Source organism: Ciconia boyciana, chromosome 4, assembly GCF_034638445.1.
Source record: "Ciconia boyciana chromosome 4, ASM3463844v1, whole genome shotgun sequence".
Classification (NCBI taxonomy): Eukaryota; Metazoa; Chordata; class Aves; order Ciconiiformes; family Ciconiidae; genus Ciconia; species Ciconia boyciana.
The window spans coordinates 8,203,261-8,227,088 of record NC_132937.1 but is presented as its reverse complement, the minus strand read 5'-3'; the positions used below and the strand labels follow the sequence as shown (position 1 = coordinate 8,227,088).

The 23,828-nt window shown below is 41.3% G+C and overlaps 1 protein-coding gene across 2 annotated transcripts in view; it reads right to left on the bottom strand.

Annotated features, from left to right (window-relative positions):
• The window catches only part of LOC140650592 (ubiquilin-1-like), a 40,202-nt gene that overhangs the window by 7,538 nt on the left and 8,836 nt on the right, over nt 1-23,828 (bottom strand). For both annotated transcript variants that reach the window (XM_072859123.1, XM_072859124.1), the window contains exons 2-10: nt 15,070-15,221; nt 11,546-11,661; nt 10,128-10,390; nt 9,153-9,311; nt 8,241-8,481; nt 7,530-7,672; nt 6,412-6,495; nt 2,111-2,226; nt 1,597-1,765 (exon numbers count right to left, since the gene is read on the bottom strand). In XM_072859123.1, the coding sequence (XP_072715224.1) occupies nt 1,597-1,765; nt 2,111-2,226; nt 6,412-6,495; nt 7,530-7,672; nt 8,241-8,481; nt 9,153-9,311; nt 10,128-10,390; nt 11,546-11,661; nt 15,070-15,221 (1,443 nt within the window). The remainder of the gene's footprint in view (nt 1-1,596; nt 1,766-2,110; nt 2,227-6,411; nt 6,496-7,529; nt 7,673-8,240; nt 8,482-9,152; nt 9,312-10,127; nt 10,391-11,545; nt 11,662-15,069; nt 15,222-23,828) is intronic.

Sequence of the window (23,828 nt, the reverse complement as noted above, 5' to 3'; positions counted from 1 at the left end):
AAAAGGAACAGTTAAATCTGATAAATGTGTCCCAAGAACAGTTTCTTAAAGATGTGCATGCAGACTTTTTTTTTTTAATGAAAGAGTCTAATCTAGTAATGTGGGACAGCAGGATTTTGAGAATTTCACTGTTGGCAACAGTGAATGTGGTAGGCTTCTTTTTTCCCTTGACATAAAAGTTACCTCTTTAATGCTCCAAGTATTTGTTGACTAAATTTACCAAAATTCTAGTTAGAAAAACTTCAGCCTAAGGCAAAGTGACAGCTGTGCTTTACGAGTTGATCTTGCTCAAATAAACTGCTCATAAGCTAATGGCAAAATTCTCAATAATTTCAGTTGTATGATCTTCAACTCAGAGGCGTTTTTGAAACAGAACAATTATATGAAAATAATATGCTTTAGGTATATAGAGTCAGAGTAATACTGAGAAGCCACTTTTCAAAATGAGTGAGACAGTTTACATATCAACACAAGATTTTTGCAGCTACTGCTAATTTTCCTTTTGTTCTACTTAAAGTTTCATCCATTGAGAAATTCCTACCAGTATTTAAAAACTGCATATACTTCCAAACCAATAAAATGCAAATATATTGGCTGAAATTTAAACATTCCTCTCCCTGCGCCCCCAATTTGCTTCCCCCAAGCAAAACCAAACAGAATACTGAATTGGTAGACGTAAGATCTGTCAGGATAAAAATATCTACGGGAACATGGTTTCCTATAGCTACGCCTACCCACCACTTTCTCATGGTTACATAAAATAACATTTTTCTGTCAAATCAGCAAGCTGAACTGCCTTATTCTGTGGCAACAGAGAAGGTAAGAGCAGGATTGTGCCTTTTACCAGCAGTCTGCCATTACACTAGATATGTACCACAGTGTAATGGTGCCGTTTCACACAGCACTCTTGAGATACCTCTCCACTGTTATGAGTGTGCCCCCTTTAAAGCCAGTCTTGCTCCCCACCCTACATTTACCTGCAAAGCTGCCACCATTGCTTGACTTCTGGAGCTCTCCAGAAAGCCTGAATCCCACTTGGTATGTTAACACAATGTACACTGTGCAGTCTGGACCTGCAGGTTGTCAGGGAAGCATGCTACAAATTCAGGCCCCAAATAACCTGAGCGTGGCTATTGTGAAGCGTGGAACAGAAGCTGTCACAGCTATAGAGTAACAACCAGCAACACAAAGTACAGAGATAATGATGTTCAGTACGCTTAAGTTCTGTTCTTGTCTGAGCCCACATTTCACTTGCCAGGGAACCAGTCTTCCCTTTAACACCTTAATCTGCTTCTTTCCAGGCATTTCAGAAACTCAAGGGTATGAAGATAGGTGTACAACAATCAACCATTCAGAGGACACTTTTACTCAAATGTGATGTTTTTCCAGTATTTATTTGCACAGCTAGAACATCACTTTTAAGCTTCCTCTGCTCTCCTTTGACCCAGAAGCATTCTGTTGGTTTACACTGGGGGGGAGGGCGCGCACTGGATATTTAAAAAAACAAACAACAACAAAAAAACCCCACCAACCACCCAAAACCAACAACCACCACCCACCCACACCCACACACTAGAATACAGTGATCTACTTTACCTGAGCATTTGCACCAGCAAGTGCCTGCAACATTTGTTGGACAAACTGCTGGTGACCAGATTCAGCAGCCCCTGATGTTGGACTTGTATTTTCACTGGGAACAGAACTAGGTACAGTGGACCCTGTAGGAGCTCCAGTGCTTCCCAATCCACCTAAACCAGGACTGAATCTGCACAAATGACAAAGAGAAATACATCACTAACATAGAAAATGGCTTAGTTGTAATGTCTCTTCCCATTATATGTAATTGCTAAGTAAAAATTCTGTCAAATAAAAAATGGATGACAACTTAAGTAAAGCACCGAAACAAAGACCATAGCCATCATTGCTTAAAAGTGCATTGCAGACAAAAGTGTGACAGATTCTAAAACAAGTTTAGTGAAACTAAAAAATGCAAGAGGAACAGTCTGTAAAAACTGGATAAACCTCTATATGTTAAAAAGACAAAAAGCTGAAAAAAACCACAAAACACAAGAGAAAAGTTCTTGTATAAATTTTTATGACCAATTCTTACCCTGGTATAAGTCCTGGTGCTTCCGTTGCTAGCGTCTGCAAGCCCTGCTGAATCTGTAGCAAAGCCTGCATTGCTCTAGGGTTTGACATAGCTGATAATGTGTCAGGATTCTGCATCTAAAAACAGGAGAGAAACTCATAATTGACTAATATACAGACATTGAAAGTTGATCTTTATCGCTATATGTTTTATGAAATCTGATATCCTTTCCAAACTTGCTGTTTCTCAACTTTGTATTTGAATGTTTACATTAAATCCTTCAGATATTTTTTTTTGAGAAAACTTTCACAGGAGATGATCAACGAGCTCTCTAGACTCCTTTAAAATAAGGAGAACATAAGGAAAAGTATTTCTCATTACTTCTTCTAGTAGACTTTATCATCTTCCAAAGCCATAGGAGTGTATTAGTTCAACGTAATTCTAAATTAGTCTCCTATATCATAATACTGGTAAGCAACAGGGCTGAATACAATGAAACCTGACTAGTAGGTATCTAATACAGAAAGTTATAAAACATCTTTTTCTAGCTAAATTCAGACCACAGCTAGTTGATCATGATAATTTGTGCATGTGTTCATATCTATAGTGCCATCAACACCTACAGACATACAAATACTCTGCAAAACATACTAGCAAACATATAATATTCAAGCACCCTCACTCTACTGCAAATTCAACTAAAAACTGGCTTTTGCATCCACAGATAAAATATATACTTTTGATTTCTGAAATTAAACATCTAAAAACCAGACTATTTTAGATACAAAACCAAAACTAATGGCTTATGCTCACCTCTGCTTATAGATGCCACATGTAAGTGACAAGTTATTGGTTTCAGTTAGAAGTCTTGGTAGCTAGACCTGCTTCAAATAGCAGACAAGCTGATTAATCTCAGCAGCCTTCACGTGGTAACTAGACCAAATTCCTTCTGTGCAAAAACATTTTTTGATTCAAAGAACTGCACAAATTAAGGTTAAGCTTCCTCCAGTGCAAAACAGAAGAGCAGAATAGAGCACAAAGATCAAACGTTGATCCTGTCCTGAAATATGGGTGTGTAATGAGACTTGAGCACAGCAAGTTTTTAAACACTCTCCATTTGTCTCTTGGATTTGTATCTTCATAATAGCTAAAAGTCAGAGGAGAATAACTAAATGTATAGTTGGTGAAGTTAATTCAAATCTTTAAAGGAGGAAAGCATTTTAGATTCACTGAAGTAAGCTGCTGTGATTATTTTAAGACAATAACCTTTAAGCCATGACCTATTGTCTGATATTTAGAGTTGTTTTTACAGAAAACTGACCCAACGATCCTCTGAGCACTTAGGTAACTTGGATCTCTATTAATGTTTTTAATTCCAGCTGTAGAGTAGCAGCAATTCTGGGTAAAACTTATGTAAAAGGAGTAGAAAGAGTAGCTCCCAGATGTGTTTTCCTAGTTGTGCTGAGCAACTGGCCATTTATTGCAAGTGCTTTCCATTATACAGAGGAATGTTTCATAGCTTCCATCACCCAATCCCATAATATAATGGCAACAGATGAGTGAAGAAGTATGGGCTGTGATACTATCAACATTCTGAGAACACCCAGGTATTTCTCCAGTTTACTTCATCTGTTAATGTTGCTGATCACCTGACCTAACATGGAGAAGACAGCAGAGAACTAGCTGTGCAGATAAACCCCAAGGTGATACTGATGGAAAGAGATACAAAGGCATTAAGAGCGTCTGGGTGAAGATTAGGGGGATGGAAAAGAAAGCAGATGTCACTGTGGGAGTCTACTACCGATCGCCCAGACAGGATGATAGCACCGATGAGTTATTCTATAGGCAATTAGGAGAAATCTCTGGATCAGTAGCCCTTGTCCTCCTTATGGGAGATTTCAACTTCCTAGACATCAACTGGGAATACCATAGTGCCGTGACGAGCAAGTCTGGGAAATTCTTGAAGTTTGTGGAAGATGATAACTTCTTGACACAGGTACTCAGTGAGCCAACTAGGAAAGATGCCCTCCTAGACTTGTTGTTTGTGAATAGAGAAGGACTCGTGGGAGATGTGATGGTAGGTGGCTGTCTTGGCCACAGTGATCATGAAATGGTTGAGTTTAAAATTTTCAGTGTAATGAGAAAAAAGGACAGCAGAGTTGCTACCCTGGATTTCAAGAGAGCAAACTTTAAGCTACTCAGGGAGCTACTTAGCAGCGTCCCCTGGGAATCTGCTTTTGAGGGCTTAAGGGTCCATGAGAACTGGTCAGTTTTTAAGAACCACCTTTTAGAAGCACAGGCGCAGGCAATCCCATTGTGTCATAAGTCAAGCAAGCGGGGCAGAAGACCAGCTTGGCTGAACAGGGAACTCCTCTTGGAACTCAGGAGGCAAAAGAAATTGTATGATCTCTGGAAGCAAGGTCAGGCTTCGCAGGAAGATTACAGAGCTGTGGTTCTTATATGAAAGGAGAAGACACGAAAGGCCAAAGCTCAACTAGAGTTGAAACTGGCCAGTGTTGTGTCAAACAACAAGAAAGGATTTTTTTTTTAAGTATGTTAATAGCAAGAGGAGGTCCAAGGAAAACATTGGACCGATACTTGTTGAAGATGGTCACCTGACTAATAGGGATGAAGAAAAAGCAGAGGCATTCAATGCTTTTTTTTGCCTCAGTCTTTAATAATACTGATAGACCTTGGGCTGTCCGGTCCTCTGAGTTGGAGGACCACAAGTGCGGGAACAGTGACTTTCCATTTGTGGACACTGAAATTGTAAGGGACCAGCTGTATCAGCTGAATGTTCACAAGTCCATGGGGCCTGATGGGATTCATCCCAGAGTACTGAAGGAGCTAGTGGATGTTACAACAGCAGGACCCCTCTCCATCATCTACCAAAGGTCTTGGGAGTCTGGGGAGGTCCCTGCTGACTGGAAGCTAGCCAATGTTATTCCAATTTACAAGAAGGGCATGAGGGAAGACCCGGGAAACTACAGACCTGTTAGTCTAACCTCAGTGCCTGGAAAAATTATGGAGAAGATCATACTGGGTGCTATTGAAAGGCATTTAAAGGACAATGCAATCATCAGGCACAGTCAACACGGGTGCACAAAGGGAAAGTCCTGTCTAACTAATTTGATATCCTTCTACAATAAGGTCACCTGCCTACTGGATTAAGGGAAGGAGGTGGATGTAGTTTTTCTGGATTTTAGGAAGGCTTTTGATACTGCCCCTCACAGCATCCTTCTGGACAAGTTGTCCAACTGTGGGATGAGCAGGTACATGGTGCACTGGGTGAAGACCTGGCTGAATGGCAGGCCTCAAAGGGTTGTAGTGAATGGGGCTACATCTGGCTGGCAACCAGTCACCAGCGGTGTTCCTCAGGGCTCAATTCTAGGGCCAGTTCTGTTCAATATTTTTATCAATGATCTGGATGCAGGAGTTGAATGCACCCTTAGCAAGTTTGCTGAGGATACTAAACTGGGAGGTGCTGGTGACTCTCTTGAGGGACAAGAGGCTTTGCAGAGGGATCTAGATAGATTGGAGCATTGGGCAATCATCAGTGGCATGAAATTCATGTTGTTATTTATTTTACTCATAACACTGCCTACATGCAATGAGATCCTGGCAACAGACATTTACTTTGATTTGCAAGGACTGCGTAATGATGGAACTCATGCACTGGATTAAATTTTTAATTCCTAAAAATTTTGCTTAGTCCTATTTAAAGGACATGGTCCTAGTATACACTGTGACAGTTAAGATAAAGCAAATACTGGGGCTGCAACCACAATGGTTTAAGAGAGAAAGCTGGTGGTAAGGCAATCTTTACAGGCAAATATCTTCAGAACCCACACCACTTCTTCTGAATTAGCTTATGATTTGCCTCTTTCAAGGTATGCTGTAAGGTCTCTTTATCCCAAATAATCAGGGCAGGGTGGAGGAGGTATGAGAGAAGTACCGTAAAAGCTTATCTTAGTAGCGGGAAAAGTAATAATCTTTTTTCTTTAATTTGCAAAAGAAATCATGTAGGAAACAGGTTTTCTCTGGCTGGTGCACAATAAGAACAAGTCATTTCTTCTAAGCAAATCAAAGCAGCTGTGTTAATCACAGACAAAAACATCCACTAAAAGTCAGATTTAACTTTTGAAAGGGATGGAGAGATAAATCAAGCATTTAATTATCAAGGGACAACGCAACTCAGTGTCTAAAGCTAACGAGAATACACGTAACAGAATCTAGCTTTAAGTGAAATCAAGGAAAGGCACCAGTTTATTGCAAAAACTGCTCACTGAATTTCAGACATTTATTAACAACACTCATCTTACTTGTTGAAGGAAAGTAGGAAGCTGTTGTCTCATTTGCTCCTGAAGTTGAGGATTTCCAGCAAATAAAGGATTATTCAACATCATCTACGGGACAAAAATATTTAACATCCTAGATCAAGCAGTAGATCAAAAAGTAAATACTAGAGTGGATTTTAAGACAACTATTTACCACATATGAATCAGAGAACAAGATAATAGTCTATGATAACCTCAGAGTAATTATCTCCCACTTCTCCTTTGAGAATAACTTGTTCTGAAACAATGAACCACCAGCCTAAGAATTGACCGAAATCATTGGTGGTGCGGAGTTGGGGGTTTTTTTGGGTGTGTTTTTTTGTTGTGGGGGGTTTTTTTTTGGGGGGGGGGGGTGTTAAACTTTTGAAGTGAATCCTTGCCAGATCTTCGCCAAAGCAACCTCATTTATGTAACAAGAAAAGCCTTTTCTGGTCAGCCTCCAGTACAGATGTGATGGTTTCCCTATAAACATCGTCTGCAAAACGCCTGGGATATTTTCCAATTAAGTGTTTAATATACAAAAGATAATATTATCTCAGTTCAAGATTTGACTTTAGATATTATTGCTGTAAGTAAAATTGGAAAGCACTTCTACAATAGCATTCATAAAACAGCAGTAAGTATTAGCACTTTTATTGTGAGCAAGGATCACAGATGAGAAATGAAAACCAGAATAACAGCAGATATGGCACCAACTCCTTCCCCTCCACTTCTGTCCTCCCAAGCTAGGGTGGGTATTTATTTACTAGCAGATATACCTTAATTTATAATCAAAGCATTTGTTTTAACTGGTTCTTATGCTAGACCACAAAAGTTTAGGGCTGTATGAAACATATACAAACTTACAAGCTGTTACAAGAGAAGGCCTGACATGATGTCCAACTACAAATTGAAGAAACTTACTGCAACAGATTGCTAAAGGTAACTAGGTAATAATTTCAATAAGTCAGGCATTAACATACTTTAAAAACTGGACCATTCACAACAGACAAGTTATTGTTGAGAAGTTGGCACAATTACTCTGTAGTGAAAATATAACTGTATCATAAATTCCTTTTTCCACTTCAGTGCACACAACACATTGCTACACCAAAAGCATTTACCTGTACTGCAAGATCAGGATTCTGGCTCAATGACTGCATCATGCTTCTCATATAGGGTGCAGACAACATATTTTGCATGAGTTGTGGATTTTCTGTTATCTGCTGTAACAAGCTCTGCATTCCTGGCGTGTTGAACATACCAACTTAAAAAAAAAAAAAAATAGTAAAAGGTCGCTTTAGTAAAAATCTTTACTATAATCAAATTAATTAGACTGCCTAGAACTGGGATACAACTGTGTGGGGTTGGGGGGGGTGTGGTTTCTTTGGGTTTTGGTTTTTTTGGTGGTGGGGTTTTTTTTTTGTTTTTTAAATGAGCTTTAGCCCCTTAAAGACATCTCAATGTGGTTCTGCTTACACAGATGCATCTGCCCTAGAAACAAGTTAAGCCAGAGGTCGTATCCAACATGCAGTCCCACTAAGTATCTACATTATTAGCTGTTTTCGTGTTTGTCTCCAAACAGAAAAAAAATATTATCATTCATCTACAGATTCCCTACTTTTGTTATTTTAAGACAGTACACAAGTATTGTTAGTACTCTTGGTTTACTTTTCATGTTTGTTTTCTACAGAGGACTTTGATACTAGTCAAATGTTCTATGGAAATAAACAGCAATACAAACTTTGAATCAAAACATCTCTTTCTAATAACAGAATCATTTCAGCAAACTCCTGAATATTTGCAAATATATACAATTGCAACAACAGACACACCTCCTAGTCCAGGTCCCAAATTTGGTATAGTTGAGCTCTGTCCCGTACTGGCAGAGGTGCTATTTCCAACATTACTACTGCCACTGCTCTCACCACTGGTACTGGTACTTGTAGAACTCTGAGAGCTGGACTGAGGAGCCCAGGGATTTGGTAAAGGATCTCTATTTTCTGTACGAGATGGCTGACTGTCCCCTCCTGATGATGCATTGCTTACTAAGGAAGCAAATGGGTTACCTCCAAACTACAGAAGGAGAGACAAACACATATCATCTATTAGTCAACTATTTTTAAGTCTGCTAGAAATGGCAAGTTACCTTTCCAAAATTACACACGAAGATAAATGTTGATGGCTCTTAATCAATTATAATCACCATCCTAAAATAAGCCATTGTAAATATTCTGAAAAGATACCAACGTTGAAAGATATATTATCTCCAACAAAAAAAAAAGATAAGGTAATCACACCTCGTTTTAAATGCAGCGTTTGCTACTACACTAGTACTTTGATCACAGTAAGATTATATCTTGGATAGTGGTTTCCAACTTAAGAAAAATTTCAAAGCCTTTTTTCTTCCCACCTTAGGTTCCAAGTTACTAAACACACTCTTATTTTTTCCTGGACCTCAGGAATTTTATAAGTCCAAGAATTAAAAATAAATAAATTTAGAATATATATAACAAAAATTTATTAACATTAAAACAGCTTATCAAACTCACAAAACAATATTTATTCCTTCAAGTTTAAAGAGCATAAGAACAAGCCACACTGACTTCAAGCTTCAAGAAATTAAGTTTTGTCAAGTACACATTTGAAAAGTTACATTATTTATCTTCTTTCATTTTTGAAAAAAAGAAAAAAAAAACCACCCCACAACACATTTACTTTCAGTGGCCCCTACAATCATTTCTCACCTGTTCCTGTGCTGCATTCAACATTGGCTCTTGAATATCTGTGTACATACGTCGCAAGGCATTGTAGCCACCTGGTATACTTTCAAGGTTGCTCAAGGCTCGGTCTTGGTTTCGCATCATTTCCTGCATCATTGCAGGGTTTCTAGCAAGTTCTAGCGTCTAATGAAGTAGAACACTTAATTTGTATTAATAAAAAAATCCATTGTAAAGTGAAAACATCAGCATTTAACAGTATCTCAGTTACTAATATCTAACTCCATTTGAAATTAGGATTAAAGCCAAATCAAGATGTCAGCTTAGTGGGAGGGGAGTCAATAGAATTTGATATTTAGCCAACATTCTGGCACAACTGTCAGTATGCTGGCTGAGTCAGAAAGCATTGGCTAAACAGAAGAAAAAACCCTTGAATGTACCATCCTGTTCTTTCTTGTCTCTTCTCAACACAATATTTTTCTACCATTTCTAACATCAGTACAGCATGCAGCTTATAACATGAACTTGAAAAATAAATACCTTAATTTTCCAAAGCCTCCATTTCTTTCTTGATGCCCTCTGCCACATAAGGCATACCTTACATAACACATAACTTTAAGAAGCAATCAGAAGTACCCACAGTTACATAAACTGGAAATAAGCAGTATTTTGGAGAATTATTATTTTATAGTAAACTCACTGTTGACTAGACAACAGAAGATTTCAAGCAGCATCCGACTCTAAACTCAGAAGATATGATTATACAGTCTTCAGCATCTTTCAAAACTATGCTGCATTTTTTTTTAATTATCAGCTTATTTCAGACACCAGCAGCTAGAAATAAAAACATCAGTTTCCTATAGTGACCTTTTACAGATTGTCTAACAAGCCTAAATTCCTCAACAATATTTCGACACTCATCTAAGCATATCCAATTCTTGTTCTTTTGTTCACAGTTACAGTATAATCAAAGGTCATTAACTTAGAGATCTTTCTACATACCTGTCTCATTATATCTGGATTATTCAGCATGTGACTGATTTCTGGATTTCTCTGTATCAGTTGCTGCATTTGAGGGTTAGCCATAATTAACTGCCTCATCAGGTCAGGATTTGAAAGCATGCTCTGAACAAATGGATTTTCCATTATCTGAACCATCATTTCTGGGTTGGACATAAGTTGTCGTTGCATCTGACTTTGTAACTCTGAAAAGTTTGATACATTTAAGCCCAGGCTACTCAGGCCTGCCAAACCTCCAAGGCCACCTTTAAGAGGAAAGAAAAAAAAAAAAATTGAACTTTCAGCTTCTAGTATATTTCTAAACACATCCAGGTTCTTTCTAAGTACAAAATACATAAACATAACCCACACTTCAAAATAATGAAACTCAATGGAAATTCTATCTTTGCAAGGTTGTTAAGGAGTCATCCACTAAGAGTTTGCTTCTTTACATAACGAGACACCTAGAAATCCAAACTGCATCTGAAATATAACTTGTTACAATTCTAACAGCTTTTCTTCTACTTTACTATAGCTGAGGTACAAGGGATGTTTGAGTTTTGGGCCTCGGGTTAATTCCCAACACTTTCCAATACATTTGTAATAATCATTTATAGACAGACCACCACCACGAGGAATGTCTTAATATGATGCATACACCCTATTCTAAACAAGAAGTAGAGCTCTTCTTTTTGCTGATGCAACAAGAACTAATAATGCTTTAAATTCTCCTCCTTTGCAGAGTTCAGCAAACACAAAAGTTTCACATTTTTAGAAGGTATTAGTCAGTCTGGAGAACTGTTTACAACTAAAAAAAGCAATTGCTTAACATAGTTTTTCCGGGGGTTTTTAGTTTTGTTTTTTAAAAAGAAAGCAAACAATGAAAGAGCATGAATAACAAAACCCAGTAACTATGGAAAGAGATAATATTTTTAAATCAATAGACTTCTATCTCTATTCCTGAAAGAGAAGACTGATAATGCAATCAGACTCAGAACCTGAGAAATACCGGTTTGTAGGATAGGAGTAACTTTGTTAATTCTGTTCCAAGTCTTAACTTGATGTTATGGGTCCAACTTCAATACTCTCTTCGGGCCAATTCAAATGCACTGTTAAGGAGGAGGAGGAGACTGGAAGGAGTTTAATTACCTATAGTGCCAGAATACGAGATCAGTGGCACCTTACTACTGAAGATGAAACAGCACAAGCCTGAAGTTCTGTACATAAAAATTAAGGAAACAACTTACCTCTGATAACTTACTGATCAGAAACTTATTACAACCAATACCACAGATTTTTGTAATCAGTAATTTTATAATTTTTTTTTAAGTCCTGTTTACATTAGAATAAAGCTCCAGGGATACTTACCTGAAACCAAGATACCTAAGATAATCACCATATTACCTAAGAAATATTCTTACCCAAGTCAAAAGAGTTGCTACTTGTTGAAGTTGGTGTTGAGGTATTACTGCTTGATATTGATGTGGTAGCAATACTACCAGTGGTGTGTGTTTGTTGACTTGGATGGTCTTGTGATCTATAAAAAGCAAGTTAAAAAAAATTACAAGTTGAACAAGGTGTGGTAGGTTGACCCCAGCCAGTTAAATCCCCACCCAGTCACAAGCTCATTTTCCCCCCACCCCAGGCAGGATGGGGGAGAGAATCAGAAGGGCAAAAGTGAGAAAAACTCATGGGTTGAGATAAAGACAGTTTAATAAGCGAAGAAAGAAAAGCGATGCGAAGGCAATCGCTCACCACCTCCCACCAGCAGATCAATGTCCAGCCAGTCTCTGAGCAACAGCTACTTTGGAAAAGTTCCCCCCCAGTTTTATTGCTTAGCATGACATTATATGGTATGCAATATCTTTGGTCAGCTTGGTTCAACTGTCCCAGCTATGTCCCCTTCCCAACCCTAGCTTACTCACTGGGGGGGGAGCAGGCACAGAGCAAGAAAGAGAGAAGGCCTTGATGCTGTGCGAGCATTGTTCAGCAATAGTGCAATAGTTAAAACATCAGTGTGTTATCAACACTGTTAGGTCAAAAATCCAAAACATGGCACCATACAGGCTGCTATGAAGAAAGTAAAACTCCATCCGAGCCAGACCCAGTACACAAGGTCTGGCATTTAATATAACGTAATAATGACATTTAATACAGGAACAGTATCATACTTGAGAATCTTAATTTACATTTTTATTATTTCTAAAAAAAAAAAAAAAAACCCACACAAAAAAACCCCTATTATCTCTAGATGTCTTCCTGGTCAAACTCAAACAGGAAGTATACAGACAGTGTAAGCAAGGACAGGTAACCTGGGAGGAATACAAAGACATTGTCTGAGTCTCTTTCTCAGAGTTAGGAAAGACAAAGCGCAAATGGAATTTAATCTGGCCAGGGATGTCAAAGACAACAAGAAGGGCTTCTATAAGTCCATAGGAGACAAAAAGAAGACTAGGGAAAATGTGGGACTGCTGCTTAATGAGACAGGGGACCTGGTTACACAGGACACAGAAAAGGCTGAGGTACTGAACGCCTTCTTTGCCTCAGTCTTTACTAGCAAGACTGGCCTTCAGGAATACCAGGCCCCTGAGATCAGGGGGAAAGCCTGGAGCAAGGAAGATGTACTCTTTGTGGAAGAGGATCAGATCAGGGAATACTTAAGCAAACTGGATGTACATAAGTCCATGGTCCTTGACGGGATGCACCCACGAGTGCTGAGGGAGCCAGCAGATGTCATTGTGAGGCCACTCTTGATAATCTTTGATCGATCATAGAGATTGGGAGAAGTGCCCAAGGACTGGAGGAAAGCAAAGGTCACTCCTATCTTCAAGAAGGGCAAGAAGGAGGACCCAGGGAACTACAGGCCGGTCAGCCTCACCTCAATCCCTTGGAAGGTGATGGAGCAGATAATCCTGGAAACCATTTCCAGGCACAGGAAGGACAAGAAAGCCATCAGGAATAGTCAGCGTGGATTCACCAAGGGGAAGTCATGCTTGACCAACTTGATAACCTGTGATGAAATGACTGGCCTGGTAGATGAGGGGAGAGCAGTGGATATTGCCTACCTGGACTTCAGGAAGGCTTTCGACAGTGTCTCCCATAGCATCCTCATAGAGAAGTTGATGAGGTATGGGCTGGATGAGGAGAATGGAAAACTGGCTGAGGGGCCAGATCCAGAGGGTGGTGATCAGTGAAACAAAGTCTAGTTGGAGGCCAGGAACTAGCAGTGTAGCCCAGGGGTCAATACTGGGTCCAATCCTGTTTAACATCTTCATTAATGATCTGGGTGATGGGGGTGAGTATACCCTCAGCAAGCTTGCTGATGACGCAGAACTGGGAGGAGTACCTAATATGCCAGAGGGCCATGCTGCCATCCAGACGGAACTTGACAGGCTGCAGAAATGGGCTGACAGGAACCTCATGAAGTTCAACAAGGGGAAGTGGTGCAAAATCCTGCACCTGGGGAGGAACAAGCCCAGGCACCAATATAGGATGGGGGCCACCCAGCTGGAAAGCAGCTTGGCAGAAAAGGCCCTGGGGGTCCTGGTGGACACCAAGCAATGTGCCCTCGCAGCAAAGAAGGCTAATGGTATCCTGGGCTGCATTAGGAGGAGTGTTGCCAGCAGGTCGAGGGAGGTGATCCTTCCCCTCTACTCAGCACTGGTGAGGCCACACCTGGAGTCCTGTGTCTAGTTCTGGGCTCCCCAGTACAAGAGAGACATGGACATACTGGAGGGAGTCCAGTGCAGGGCCACAAAGATGATGAAAGGACTGGAGCATCTCTCCTATGAGGAAAGGCTGAGAGAGCTGGGACTGTTTAGCCTGGAGAAGAGAAGGCTTGATGGGGAGATCTCATCAGTGTATATAAATACCTGAAGGGAGGGTGCAAAGAAGATGGAGCCAGGCTCTTGTCAGTGGTGCCCAGTGACAGGACCAGAGGCAACTGGCACAAACTGAAACACAGGAGGTTCTTGTCTGATCATAAGGAAAGACTTTTTTACTGTGAGGGTGACTGAGCACTGGAACAGGTTGCCCAGGGAGGTTGTGGAGTCTCCCTCCTTGGAGATGTTCAAAAGCCATCTGGACATGGTCCTGGGCAACAGGCTCTAGGTGGCCCTGCTTGAGCAGGGGTGTTGGACCAGATGACCTCCAGAGGTCCCTTCCAACCTCAACCAGGCTGTGATTCTCAGATATCTATAATCTCATCACTTCTTTTACCACCTTTTCATCCTATCCCTGGGATGCCTGTCAATGAATTGCTTTCCTCAGTCCTTACCTTGCTTTAGGGATCCTGATGTACTCCTACCCCCTCAAATAGTACTAATTCCATGTCCGGGGCTTAAAGAAGAGAAGGCTAGCAAGTATAATACAGGATTTATTCCATACCACACCTTTAGTAGGACGCCCCACTGAATGTCAAATTAATTTAAAGTCTTATTTCATCACAAGACTAATATCAGAATTTCAATATTCTTTAAGACTGTAAGAGCATGGTAACAACGTAGTCACACAAAGTTAATGCCATCGTAAACTAGCACAAGCATTAAAGGCTGCTTGCCCAATTTGTATGCTCACCACACCTGTCTACTGCAGGGGCATAAGCATGGGTGCTACCATGCAGTGAAACAGATCAAGGACTGTTCAGATTGTCTTCAAACTGTTATTCTGCACCAACTGTAACTAAGGAGCTGATTCGAGTGAGTTAATAGTAATGGCTCAGTTTAGAAGATAACATTAACTTTCAAAAGGCGTACGTATGATATCTAGGGACACAGTCTTACAGAATTTGGGTTGCTTCTCTTGTTCAATAGCAGGAGTATTTGTACTGCTTTTGAATGCATTTTAGTGAAACCTAGGTTTGCCCAACAGAAAGCTATCACGCTAGGAATTAAGAATATTTTTACTACTTAGAGGTAAAAAGAAGATTGCTCATCAGTCAGGTTACCTGTTTTGCGTTTTGATGACCAGGTGAACAGTGAGTCCATCGTGAATCCCATGCTGAATCAAAGTATCTTGATCTTTTAAAATTTTTCCAGCAAATATCAAAACAAGCTGATCAGTGTGGGACTTGAAATGCTTAGAGATTTCTTCCTTGAACTAAACAGAAGTTAATATTATATAGTTATGTAACTGAATACTGAACTATTCATTTTTTAATAATTTAAGAACTATTTTACTCACATTTATCATGCAAGTAGATTAATAATATGTTTTACTTTATACAACCTAGAAGCACTTCACTAAGTTATCTCAACTTTCTTTTTATCCAAAGGAAGATGGGAAATCAAGTAATTCTTTTTCTTTAAAGTCAAGTGTTTCATATGTAGATCACTAACTATATAGCTGGCAATAACAAAAATTGGCTTCCACTTAAACACTATACTGTCATTTCAGTCAGGCATGTACCCATGATGCAATAAATACACATGCCATTGACACAATCTGTTGCTGACATGCTGAGGATGCAACAAAACGTTATGTTAATTCAGTCCACATTTGTGCAGGCACTGAAAGGAGCAGTATCCTTTCTTCTTGGACATATTACTGCTACCTTTCATGTGTCAAAACTAACAATCCTTTCCATACAGTCAAAAATTATTTCTTAGGCGGCTCTGCTCTCTCATCCAACTCATGACAGCTACATGAAATGTGCTTCCAGCCCAGGGCATGGCGAATAGCCACATATTTCAATTGACCGTGAAATCATACCTTAATTAAAACAACTGAACCTGGAAAAGCAATTTTATTTCTTCCTGCCTTCTTAACCAATAAAAACCTTGTTATGCTTTGACTGACTTCTGACGGAGATTCATTATTCTCCAGAAAAGTACTCTCGCAGAAAAAGCAATTAGTTCACAAAATGTAAAAAGGCAAATATAAGAAAACCAAATCAATTTACTCAACATGACTAGTCAGTAGACTAAATGTTTCTGAAAGGAACTTCGGCAGTTAGGAAGCCCTCCAGAAGTTTACAATATTTAACATTTTTTCCAAGTAGTACGGTCAACTTGATTTTTAAAACAATCCTATTCCAAACATCATAGTGAACTCTCATAAAGGAACCCCAAATATTAATCTTGCAATGACTTATTATTAAATAACTATATTTTATAAGAGGTAAGGCTAAAAAAAGGAAAACCCCACTGTATTATACTCTGAAGGCAAGTCCCTAATTTAAAAGGTTTATGGGATAGGAAGAGATAAAACAAATCCCCAAAATACAAGCCTGAGACACAACAGAGGTAAGAAATCTCTGTGCCTGGGTAGCAGGTAGCATTCGGTCAGTTAGAAGTTTGCTCACACAGAGTTGGTTCCAGTTCTTAGAGAAACATCTTTTAAGTCAACCTTTATACTAGTAATATTTAGACTTGCAAGCATTCTAGGAAGCCATTTAATCTGTTCCTGCCTGAAGTGGATTACTTACCTAAATTATTCAGACATTGTGGTGGGTTGACCTTGGCTAGCCACCAGGTACCCACCAAGCCACTCTATCACTCACCCTCCTCAACTGGACTGGGGAAAAGAGAAAATATGATGAAAGGCTCGTGGGTTGAGATAAGGACAGGGAGATCACTTGCCAATTACCATCACAGGCAAAACAGACTCGACTTGGGGAAATCAATTTATTACCAATCAAATCAGAGTAGGATAATGAGAAATAAAACCAAATCTTAAAAACACCTTCCCCCCACCCCTCCCTTCTTCCCAGGCTCAACTTCACTCCCAAATTCTCTACCTCCTCCCACCGAGTGGCACAGGGGGATGGGGAATGGGGGTTGTGGTCACTTCATCACACATTGTCTCTGCCGCTCCTTCCTCCTCACACTCTTCCCCTGCTCCAGCATGGGGTCCCTCCCATGGGACACAGTCCTCCATGAATTTTTCCAATGTGGGTCCTCCCCACGGGCTGCAGTTCTTCATGAGCTGCTCCAGCATGGGCGCTTTCCACAGGGTGCAGTCCTTCAGGAATGGGCTGCTCCAGCGTGGGTCCCCCATGGGGTCACAGGTCCTGCCAGGAGCCTGCTCCAGCATGGGCTTCTCTCCACAGGGTCACAGCTTCCTTCAGGGCACATCCACCTGCTCTGACATGGGCCACAGGTGGATATCTGCTCCACCATGGACCTCCATGGGTTGCAGGGGGACAATCTGCCTCACCATGGTCTTCTCCACGGGCTGCAGGGGAATCTCTGCTCTGGCGTTTGGAGCACCTCCTCCCCTTCCTTCTTCTCTGACCTTGGTGTCTGCAGAGTTGTTTCTCTCACATAGTCTCACTCCTCTCTTTTCCAGCTGCTGTTGCACAGCAGTTTTTCCCCTTCTTAAATACATTATTGCAGAGGTGCTACCACTGTCGCTGATTGGCTCAGCTTTGGCCAGTGGCAGGTCCGTCTTGGAGCCGGCTGGCACTGGCTCCGTCTGACATGGGGGCAGATTCTGGCATCTTCTCACAGAAGTCACCCCTGCAGCCCCCCCCGCTACCAAAACCTTGCCATGCAAACCCAATACAGACATGTTTATACATCCTGTTCTCAGAGGTCCCAAGTGATAGAGACTCCATAGCTTTTTTCTAAGAAATCTATTTCAGTGCTTCACTATCCTATTCTTCATTGTCCTGTCCACCATGGACATGGCAAACAGATTGTTGTTCTCCTCAGAATAAAGGGTTGCAGTACAGCTAATCCTTCCTTGAGGGTTGTGTTTTCTAATCTAATCATTCCCACCACTCTCTGGATTTTCAAATCCAACCATATCTTTAAGTGTAGGGCTCAAAACCAGCCACAATATTCCATATGAATTCTTATCCATACTTAGAACAAAAGGATAAATTCCACATCTTGCAAGCTATATTCCCATTTATAACTTAAAAAATCCATACAGGAAAATATCAGTTTAACAGTGTTGACTCATTTAACAGCTATAACCTCTAGATCCTTTTCTACAGAGGAATTACGTAGGCAGTTGCTTCCCGCTGTGCATTTTTCTGGTTAATTATTCTTAAGAATACTGTCATGGTTTAACCTCAGCCAGCAGCTAAGCCCCACACAGCCGCTCGCTTACTCCCCCACAGTGGGATGAGGGAGAGAATCGGAAGGGTAAAAGAGAGAAAATTCATGGGTTGAGATAAAGACAGTTTAATAGGGAAAGCAAAAGCTGTGCACACAAGCAAAGCAAAACAAGGAATTCATTCACTCCTTCCCATCGGCAGGCAGATGGTTAGCCATCTCCAGGAAAACAGGGCTCCATCATGTATAACAATTACTTGGGAAGACAAACACCTTCACTCCAAATGTCCCCCCTTCCTCCCCCCAGCTTTTATTGCTGAGCATGATGTCATATGGTATGGGATATCCCTTTGGTCAGTTGGGATCAGCTGTCCCAGCTGTGTCCCCTCCCAACTTCTTGTGCACCCCCAGCCTACTCACTGGTGGGGTGGTGTGAGAAGCAGAAAAGGCCTTGACTCTGTGTAAGCACTGCTCAGCAATAGCTAAAACATCCCTGTGTTATCAACATTGTTTTCAGCACAAATCCAAAACATAGCCCCATACAAGCTACTATAAAGAAATTTAACTCTATCCCAGCCAAAACAAGTACAAATACACATTACATTGCAACATAAAAACAGCAGAAATCCTCATAATTTGGTACAAAGTAAATGCATAAGAATAAAGAACTACCATACTGTGCCAGACCAGAGAGTAATGACGTTTGTCCAAACTAATTATCATATTTTCCACAATATGTTGTTACAGTGAATTCCACAACTTAGTTGTCTTCAGAATGCTGATGCAGTAGTATAATCAACATTGTTTACTTTATCCTAAACCTTGTTACACATTTTTAGAAGCAGCCGTTTATCCATGCAGTTAAGGAAACAAGACACTTATAGAGCTTAACCACACAGTATCTAATATTGCCAGTATGCAGGTATCAAAGCATATATACTTCCCTTTCTCTACTAATATGCAGCCATGGTAATTAGATGATCTGTAAAAACAGCACTACAATAAGAAATGAATATAACAGCCTGTGTATGAGGACCACAAAAGAACTCCTACAGTAATGAATATGGATGATCTACATGTGCAAGGGATCTCTTTCCAGCCAGCATAAGATGACTATTATGAATATCAAGCCACACTTCTAACAGAAGCATATCTACATTAAAAGCCCAACAGAGCTGCAAAAAAGTGTCAGATCTCTTCATCAGCATCACTTGCATTCGGTACAACCTCAAGACTTCTGAATGAGAAGGTATGAACAGAACGAGCCCTACTGTTTGATGTTTCATCCACAACAGAAGACCATACAAAACCTAGGTTACCATCTAAGATATTTTGCAAATGAGTCTCCAGATTACTGTTAACAAAGATACCATCAATAACAGATTAGCACATCTACAGCACACTTTACTTTTTGCTGAGGCAGAGGTTAGAGAATCATTTATATATCTGTCCAAAAGAATCCTGAAAACCGTTTTCGATGCAAGTGTGGGGGTTTTTGTTTTAAATTGTCAGTATCTAATATGTTGCTTCTGAAAAAAGAAAATATCAAAAGATTAATATAATTCAGTATTCAGCATCACCCAATCTCTGCCAATACTGAAAGAAGATTAGCCCTAAGCTGAAGTTCAACAGAAATCACTACTGGTTGTACTACAAAATAAAGTTGGGGAGGGTGGAAGAGAGGACTTTTTACCATCCTCTGTGGGCAAAGATTCCTCTTCATTATTCTCAATCTCTCACTGTTAACCATAACTAAACTGCAAGACCATTCCCCCATAGCAAATGGAGAAAAAAAAAAAGTTTCTTTAAATTCAAACAGTTAAAGGACAAGAGTAATCACAGAATCATATAGGTTGGAAAAGACCTTTAAGATCATCGAGTCCAACGTAAACCTAACACTACCAAGACCACCACTATACCATGTCCCTAAGCACCTCATCCAAAGGTCTTTTCAATACTTCCAGGGATGGGGACTCAACCACTTCCCTGGGCAGCCTGTTCCAATGCTTGACAACCCTTTCAGTGAAGTAAAATTTCCTAATATCCAGTCTAAACCTCCCCTGGTGCAACTTGAGGCCATTTCCTCTCATCCTATCACTAGTTACCTGGGAGAAGAGACCGACCCCCACCTCTCGACAACCTCCTTTCAGGTAGTTGTAGAGAGCAATAAGGTCTCCCCTGAGCCTCCTTTTCTCCAGGCTAAACAACCCCAGTTCCCTCAGCTGCTCCTCATAAGACTTGTGCTCTAGACCCTTCACCAGCTTCGTTGCCCTTCTCTGGACACGCTCCAGCACCTCAATGTCTTTCCTGTAGTGAGGGGCCCAAAACTAAACACAGTATTCGAGGTGCAGCCTCACTAGTGCTGAGTACAGGGGCACGATCACTTCCCTAGTCCTGCTGGCCACACTATGTCTGATACAAGCCAGGATGCCAGTGGCTTTCTTGGCCACCTGGGCACACTGCTGGCTCATATTCAGGCGGCTGTCAACCAACACCCCCAGGTCCTTTTCTGCCTGGCAGCTTTCCAGCCACTCTTCCCCAAGCCTGTAGCATTGCATGGGGTTGCTGTGGCCCAAGTGCAGGACCTTGCACTTAGCCTTGTTGAACCTCATATGATTGGCCCCAGCCCATCAATCCAGCCTGTCCAGGTCCCTCTGTAGAGCCTTCCTCCCCTCAAGCAGATCAACACTCCCACACAACTTGGTGTCATCTGCAAACTTACTGAGGGTGCACTCGATCCCTTCATCCAGATCATTGATAAAGATATTAAACAGAACTGGCCCCAACACAGAGCCCTGGGGAACACCGCTTGTGACCGGCCGCCAACTGGAGTAAACTCCATTCACCACCACTCTTTGGGCCCGGCCATCCAGCCAATTCTTTACCCAGCAAAGAGTACACCTGTCCAAGCCATGAGCAGCCAGTTTCTCCAGGAGAATGCTGTGGGAAACAGTCTCAAAGGCTTTACTGAAGTCTAGATAGACAACATCCACAGCCTTTCCCTCATCCACTAGGCGGGTCACCTGGTCGTAGAAGGAGATCAGGTTGGTCAAGCAGGACCTGCCTTTCCTGAACCCATGCTGGCTGGGCTTGATCCCTTGGTTATCCTCTACATGCCATGTGATAGCACTCAGGATGATCTGCTCCATCAGCTTCCCCGGTACCGAGGTCAGGCTGACAGGCCTGTAGTTCCCCAGGTCCTCCTTCCGGCCCTTCTTGAAGATGGGTGTCACATTTGCTAATCTCCAGTCAGCAGGGACCTCCCCAGTTAGCCAGGACTGCTGGTAAATGATGGAAAGGGGCTTGGTGAGCACTTCTGCCAGTTCCTTCAGTACTCTCGGGTGGATCTCATCAGGCCCCATAGACTTGTGAGTGTCTAAGTGGTGCAGCAGGTCACTAACCATTTCCCCCTGGATTATGGGGGCTCCATTCTGGTCCCCATCCCTATCTTCCAACTCCGGGGGCTGGGTACCCAGAGAACAATTGGCCCTACTATTAAAGACTGAGGCAAAGAAGGCATTAAGTACCTCAGCCTTTTCCTCATCCTTGGTCACTGTGTTCCCTCCCCCGTCTACTAGGGGCTGGAGATTCTCCTTAGCTCTCCTTTTGCTGCTAATGTATTTGAAGAAGTATGTTTTGTTGTCTTTTACAGCAGCAGCCAGATTGAGCTCTAGCTCAGCTTTGGCCCTTCTAATTTTCTCCCTGCACAGCCTTGCTACACCTTTGTAGTCCTCCTGAGTTGCCTGCCCCTTCTTCCAGAGGTCATAGACTCTCCTCTTTTTCCTGAGTTCGAGCCAGAGCTCTCTATTCAGCCAGGCCGGTCTTCTTCCCCGCCGGCTCGTCTTTCAACACCTGGGGACAGCCTGCTCTTGTGCCTTTAGGACTTCCTCCTTAAAGAATGTCCAGCCTTCCTGGACTCCTTTGCCCATTAGGGCTGCCTCCCAGGGGACTCTCTCGACCAGTCTCCCAAACAGGCCGAAGTCTGCCCTCTGGAAGTCTAAGGTGGCAGTTCTGCTGACCCCCCTCGCCGCTTCTCCACGTATCAAAAACATTTCATGATCACTCTGCCAAGACAGCCTCCAACCATCACATCACCCACAAGTCCTTCTCTGTTCGTGAACAAGAGGTCCAGCGGGGCACCTTCCCTAGTTGGCTCGCTCACCAGCTGTGTCAGGAAGTTATCTGCCACACACTCCAGGAACCTCCTAGACTGTTTCCTCTCTGCTGTATTGTATTTCCAGCAGACATCCGGTAGGTTGAAGTCCCCCACAAGAACAAGGGGGACAAGAACAAGAACAAGTTGAAGTCCCCCACAAGATCGTGAGGCTTCTCCCAGCTGCTTATAGAATAGTTCATCTGCCTCCTCATCCTAGTTGGGTGGTCTGTAACAGACTCCCACCACAATATCTGCCTTGTTGGCCTAGCAATGTATTGCAATGGCCTAGCAAATGACTAGCAATTGTATTCTTATTCCCACAGGTCTTATCTGTGTAGCTTTCATAGGACTCCACCACTCTTACTGGCAACAAAGAGTTCAGGGAATTAGGTGCTCCAGTGCCATGGTAATGAAAACAGCATAAACTCTGGAAACTGTTAGATGTGAGCAGTGAAGACAACTAGCTCAATTTTCTTTACCCTAAACAGAACTTTTAAGTGTCAATCCAGTACACATCATCTTAGTGTCTCAAATTAAATGTATGCAATTGACAGCAAATGAAGAAAGGGAAAGGAAACAACAATGGGAATTCATACATATTAAGGCAGTTGTAAGAAAAGAATCTTTGGAGTAGTTAAATCTTCAGTTTGTACAACTGAACTAGATAACACTATCAGTTAATTAGAGATGATGCTTTATAATAGTTTGGCACTTAGGGAAACCAGAAGCAGGAAAAGTACAAAGTCTTGCCAGCTGGCTGGGAATGACGAACATTTCCATCTAATTCTCCTACTGCACTAACTCTTCCCTTTTTATTAATATGTAGATACTACAAACAATGGGTTTAGCCAATTTGTTTTACTGTTCAAAAATTCAAGCTTGACTTCATTGCAATAGTACTAGCCATTACAATGTCACAAATGTGTTCAGTTTTATCCAAACATAAAAAAGGGCTTGAAAAGTAGAAAAGTAATGTTTCTCCATACCTAGCACCTAACATGTTCACAGAAACTAGTTGATTGTACTGCTCTAGTAAATGAATACAATAACAATAATGTAAAAAGTGTATCAATTTTTGATGTAATGGGGCATCAGTGGGAAGAAAGCATGGGGGCATTAAGACAGAAACACAAGATTATCATGTAGATGGAAAGAGGCCTAGTTTCCCTAAGAAAGAAAAAAAAAGCATTAAAGTGAATTAATTCAAGGTCACAGCCTCCTAAAAGCATAAAAACTTGTCAAATTGACATGAATTAGAGCAGATCTGAAGCTAGTCTTGAAGCGCCTTGCCTGCATTACCATTTCACCTTAAGTTAACTTATTTCTATTAAGACCCCCCCACCCCAGCTTTGGGGAGGGGCTGTTTGTTTGTTTTTAAGGACAGGAACAGTATAGATTTTTTACCCTGAGAATATTTTTAGCAGCACTCTACCACTTCTTGTTTACACTCTCAATTATTTCCATACCAAATATCCTCAAATTCACATGATCTTAAAACCCAGTACTCTTAACAACAGAACTCTGCTCTTTTGTTCCACAGTAACAGAA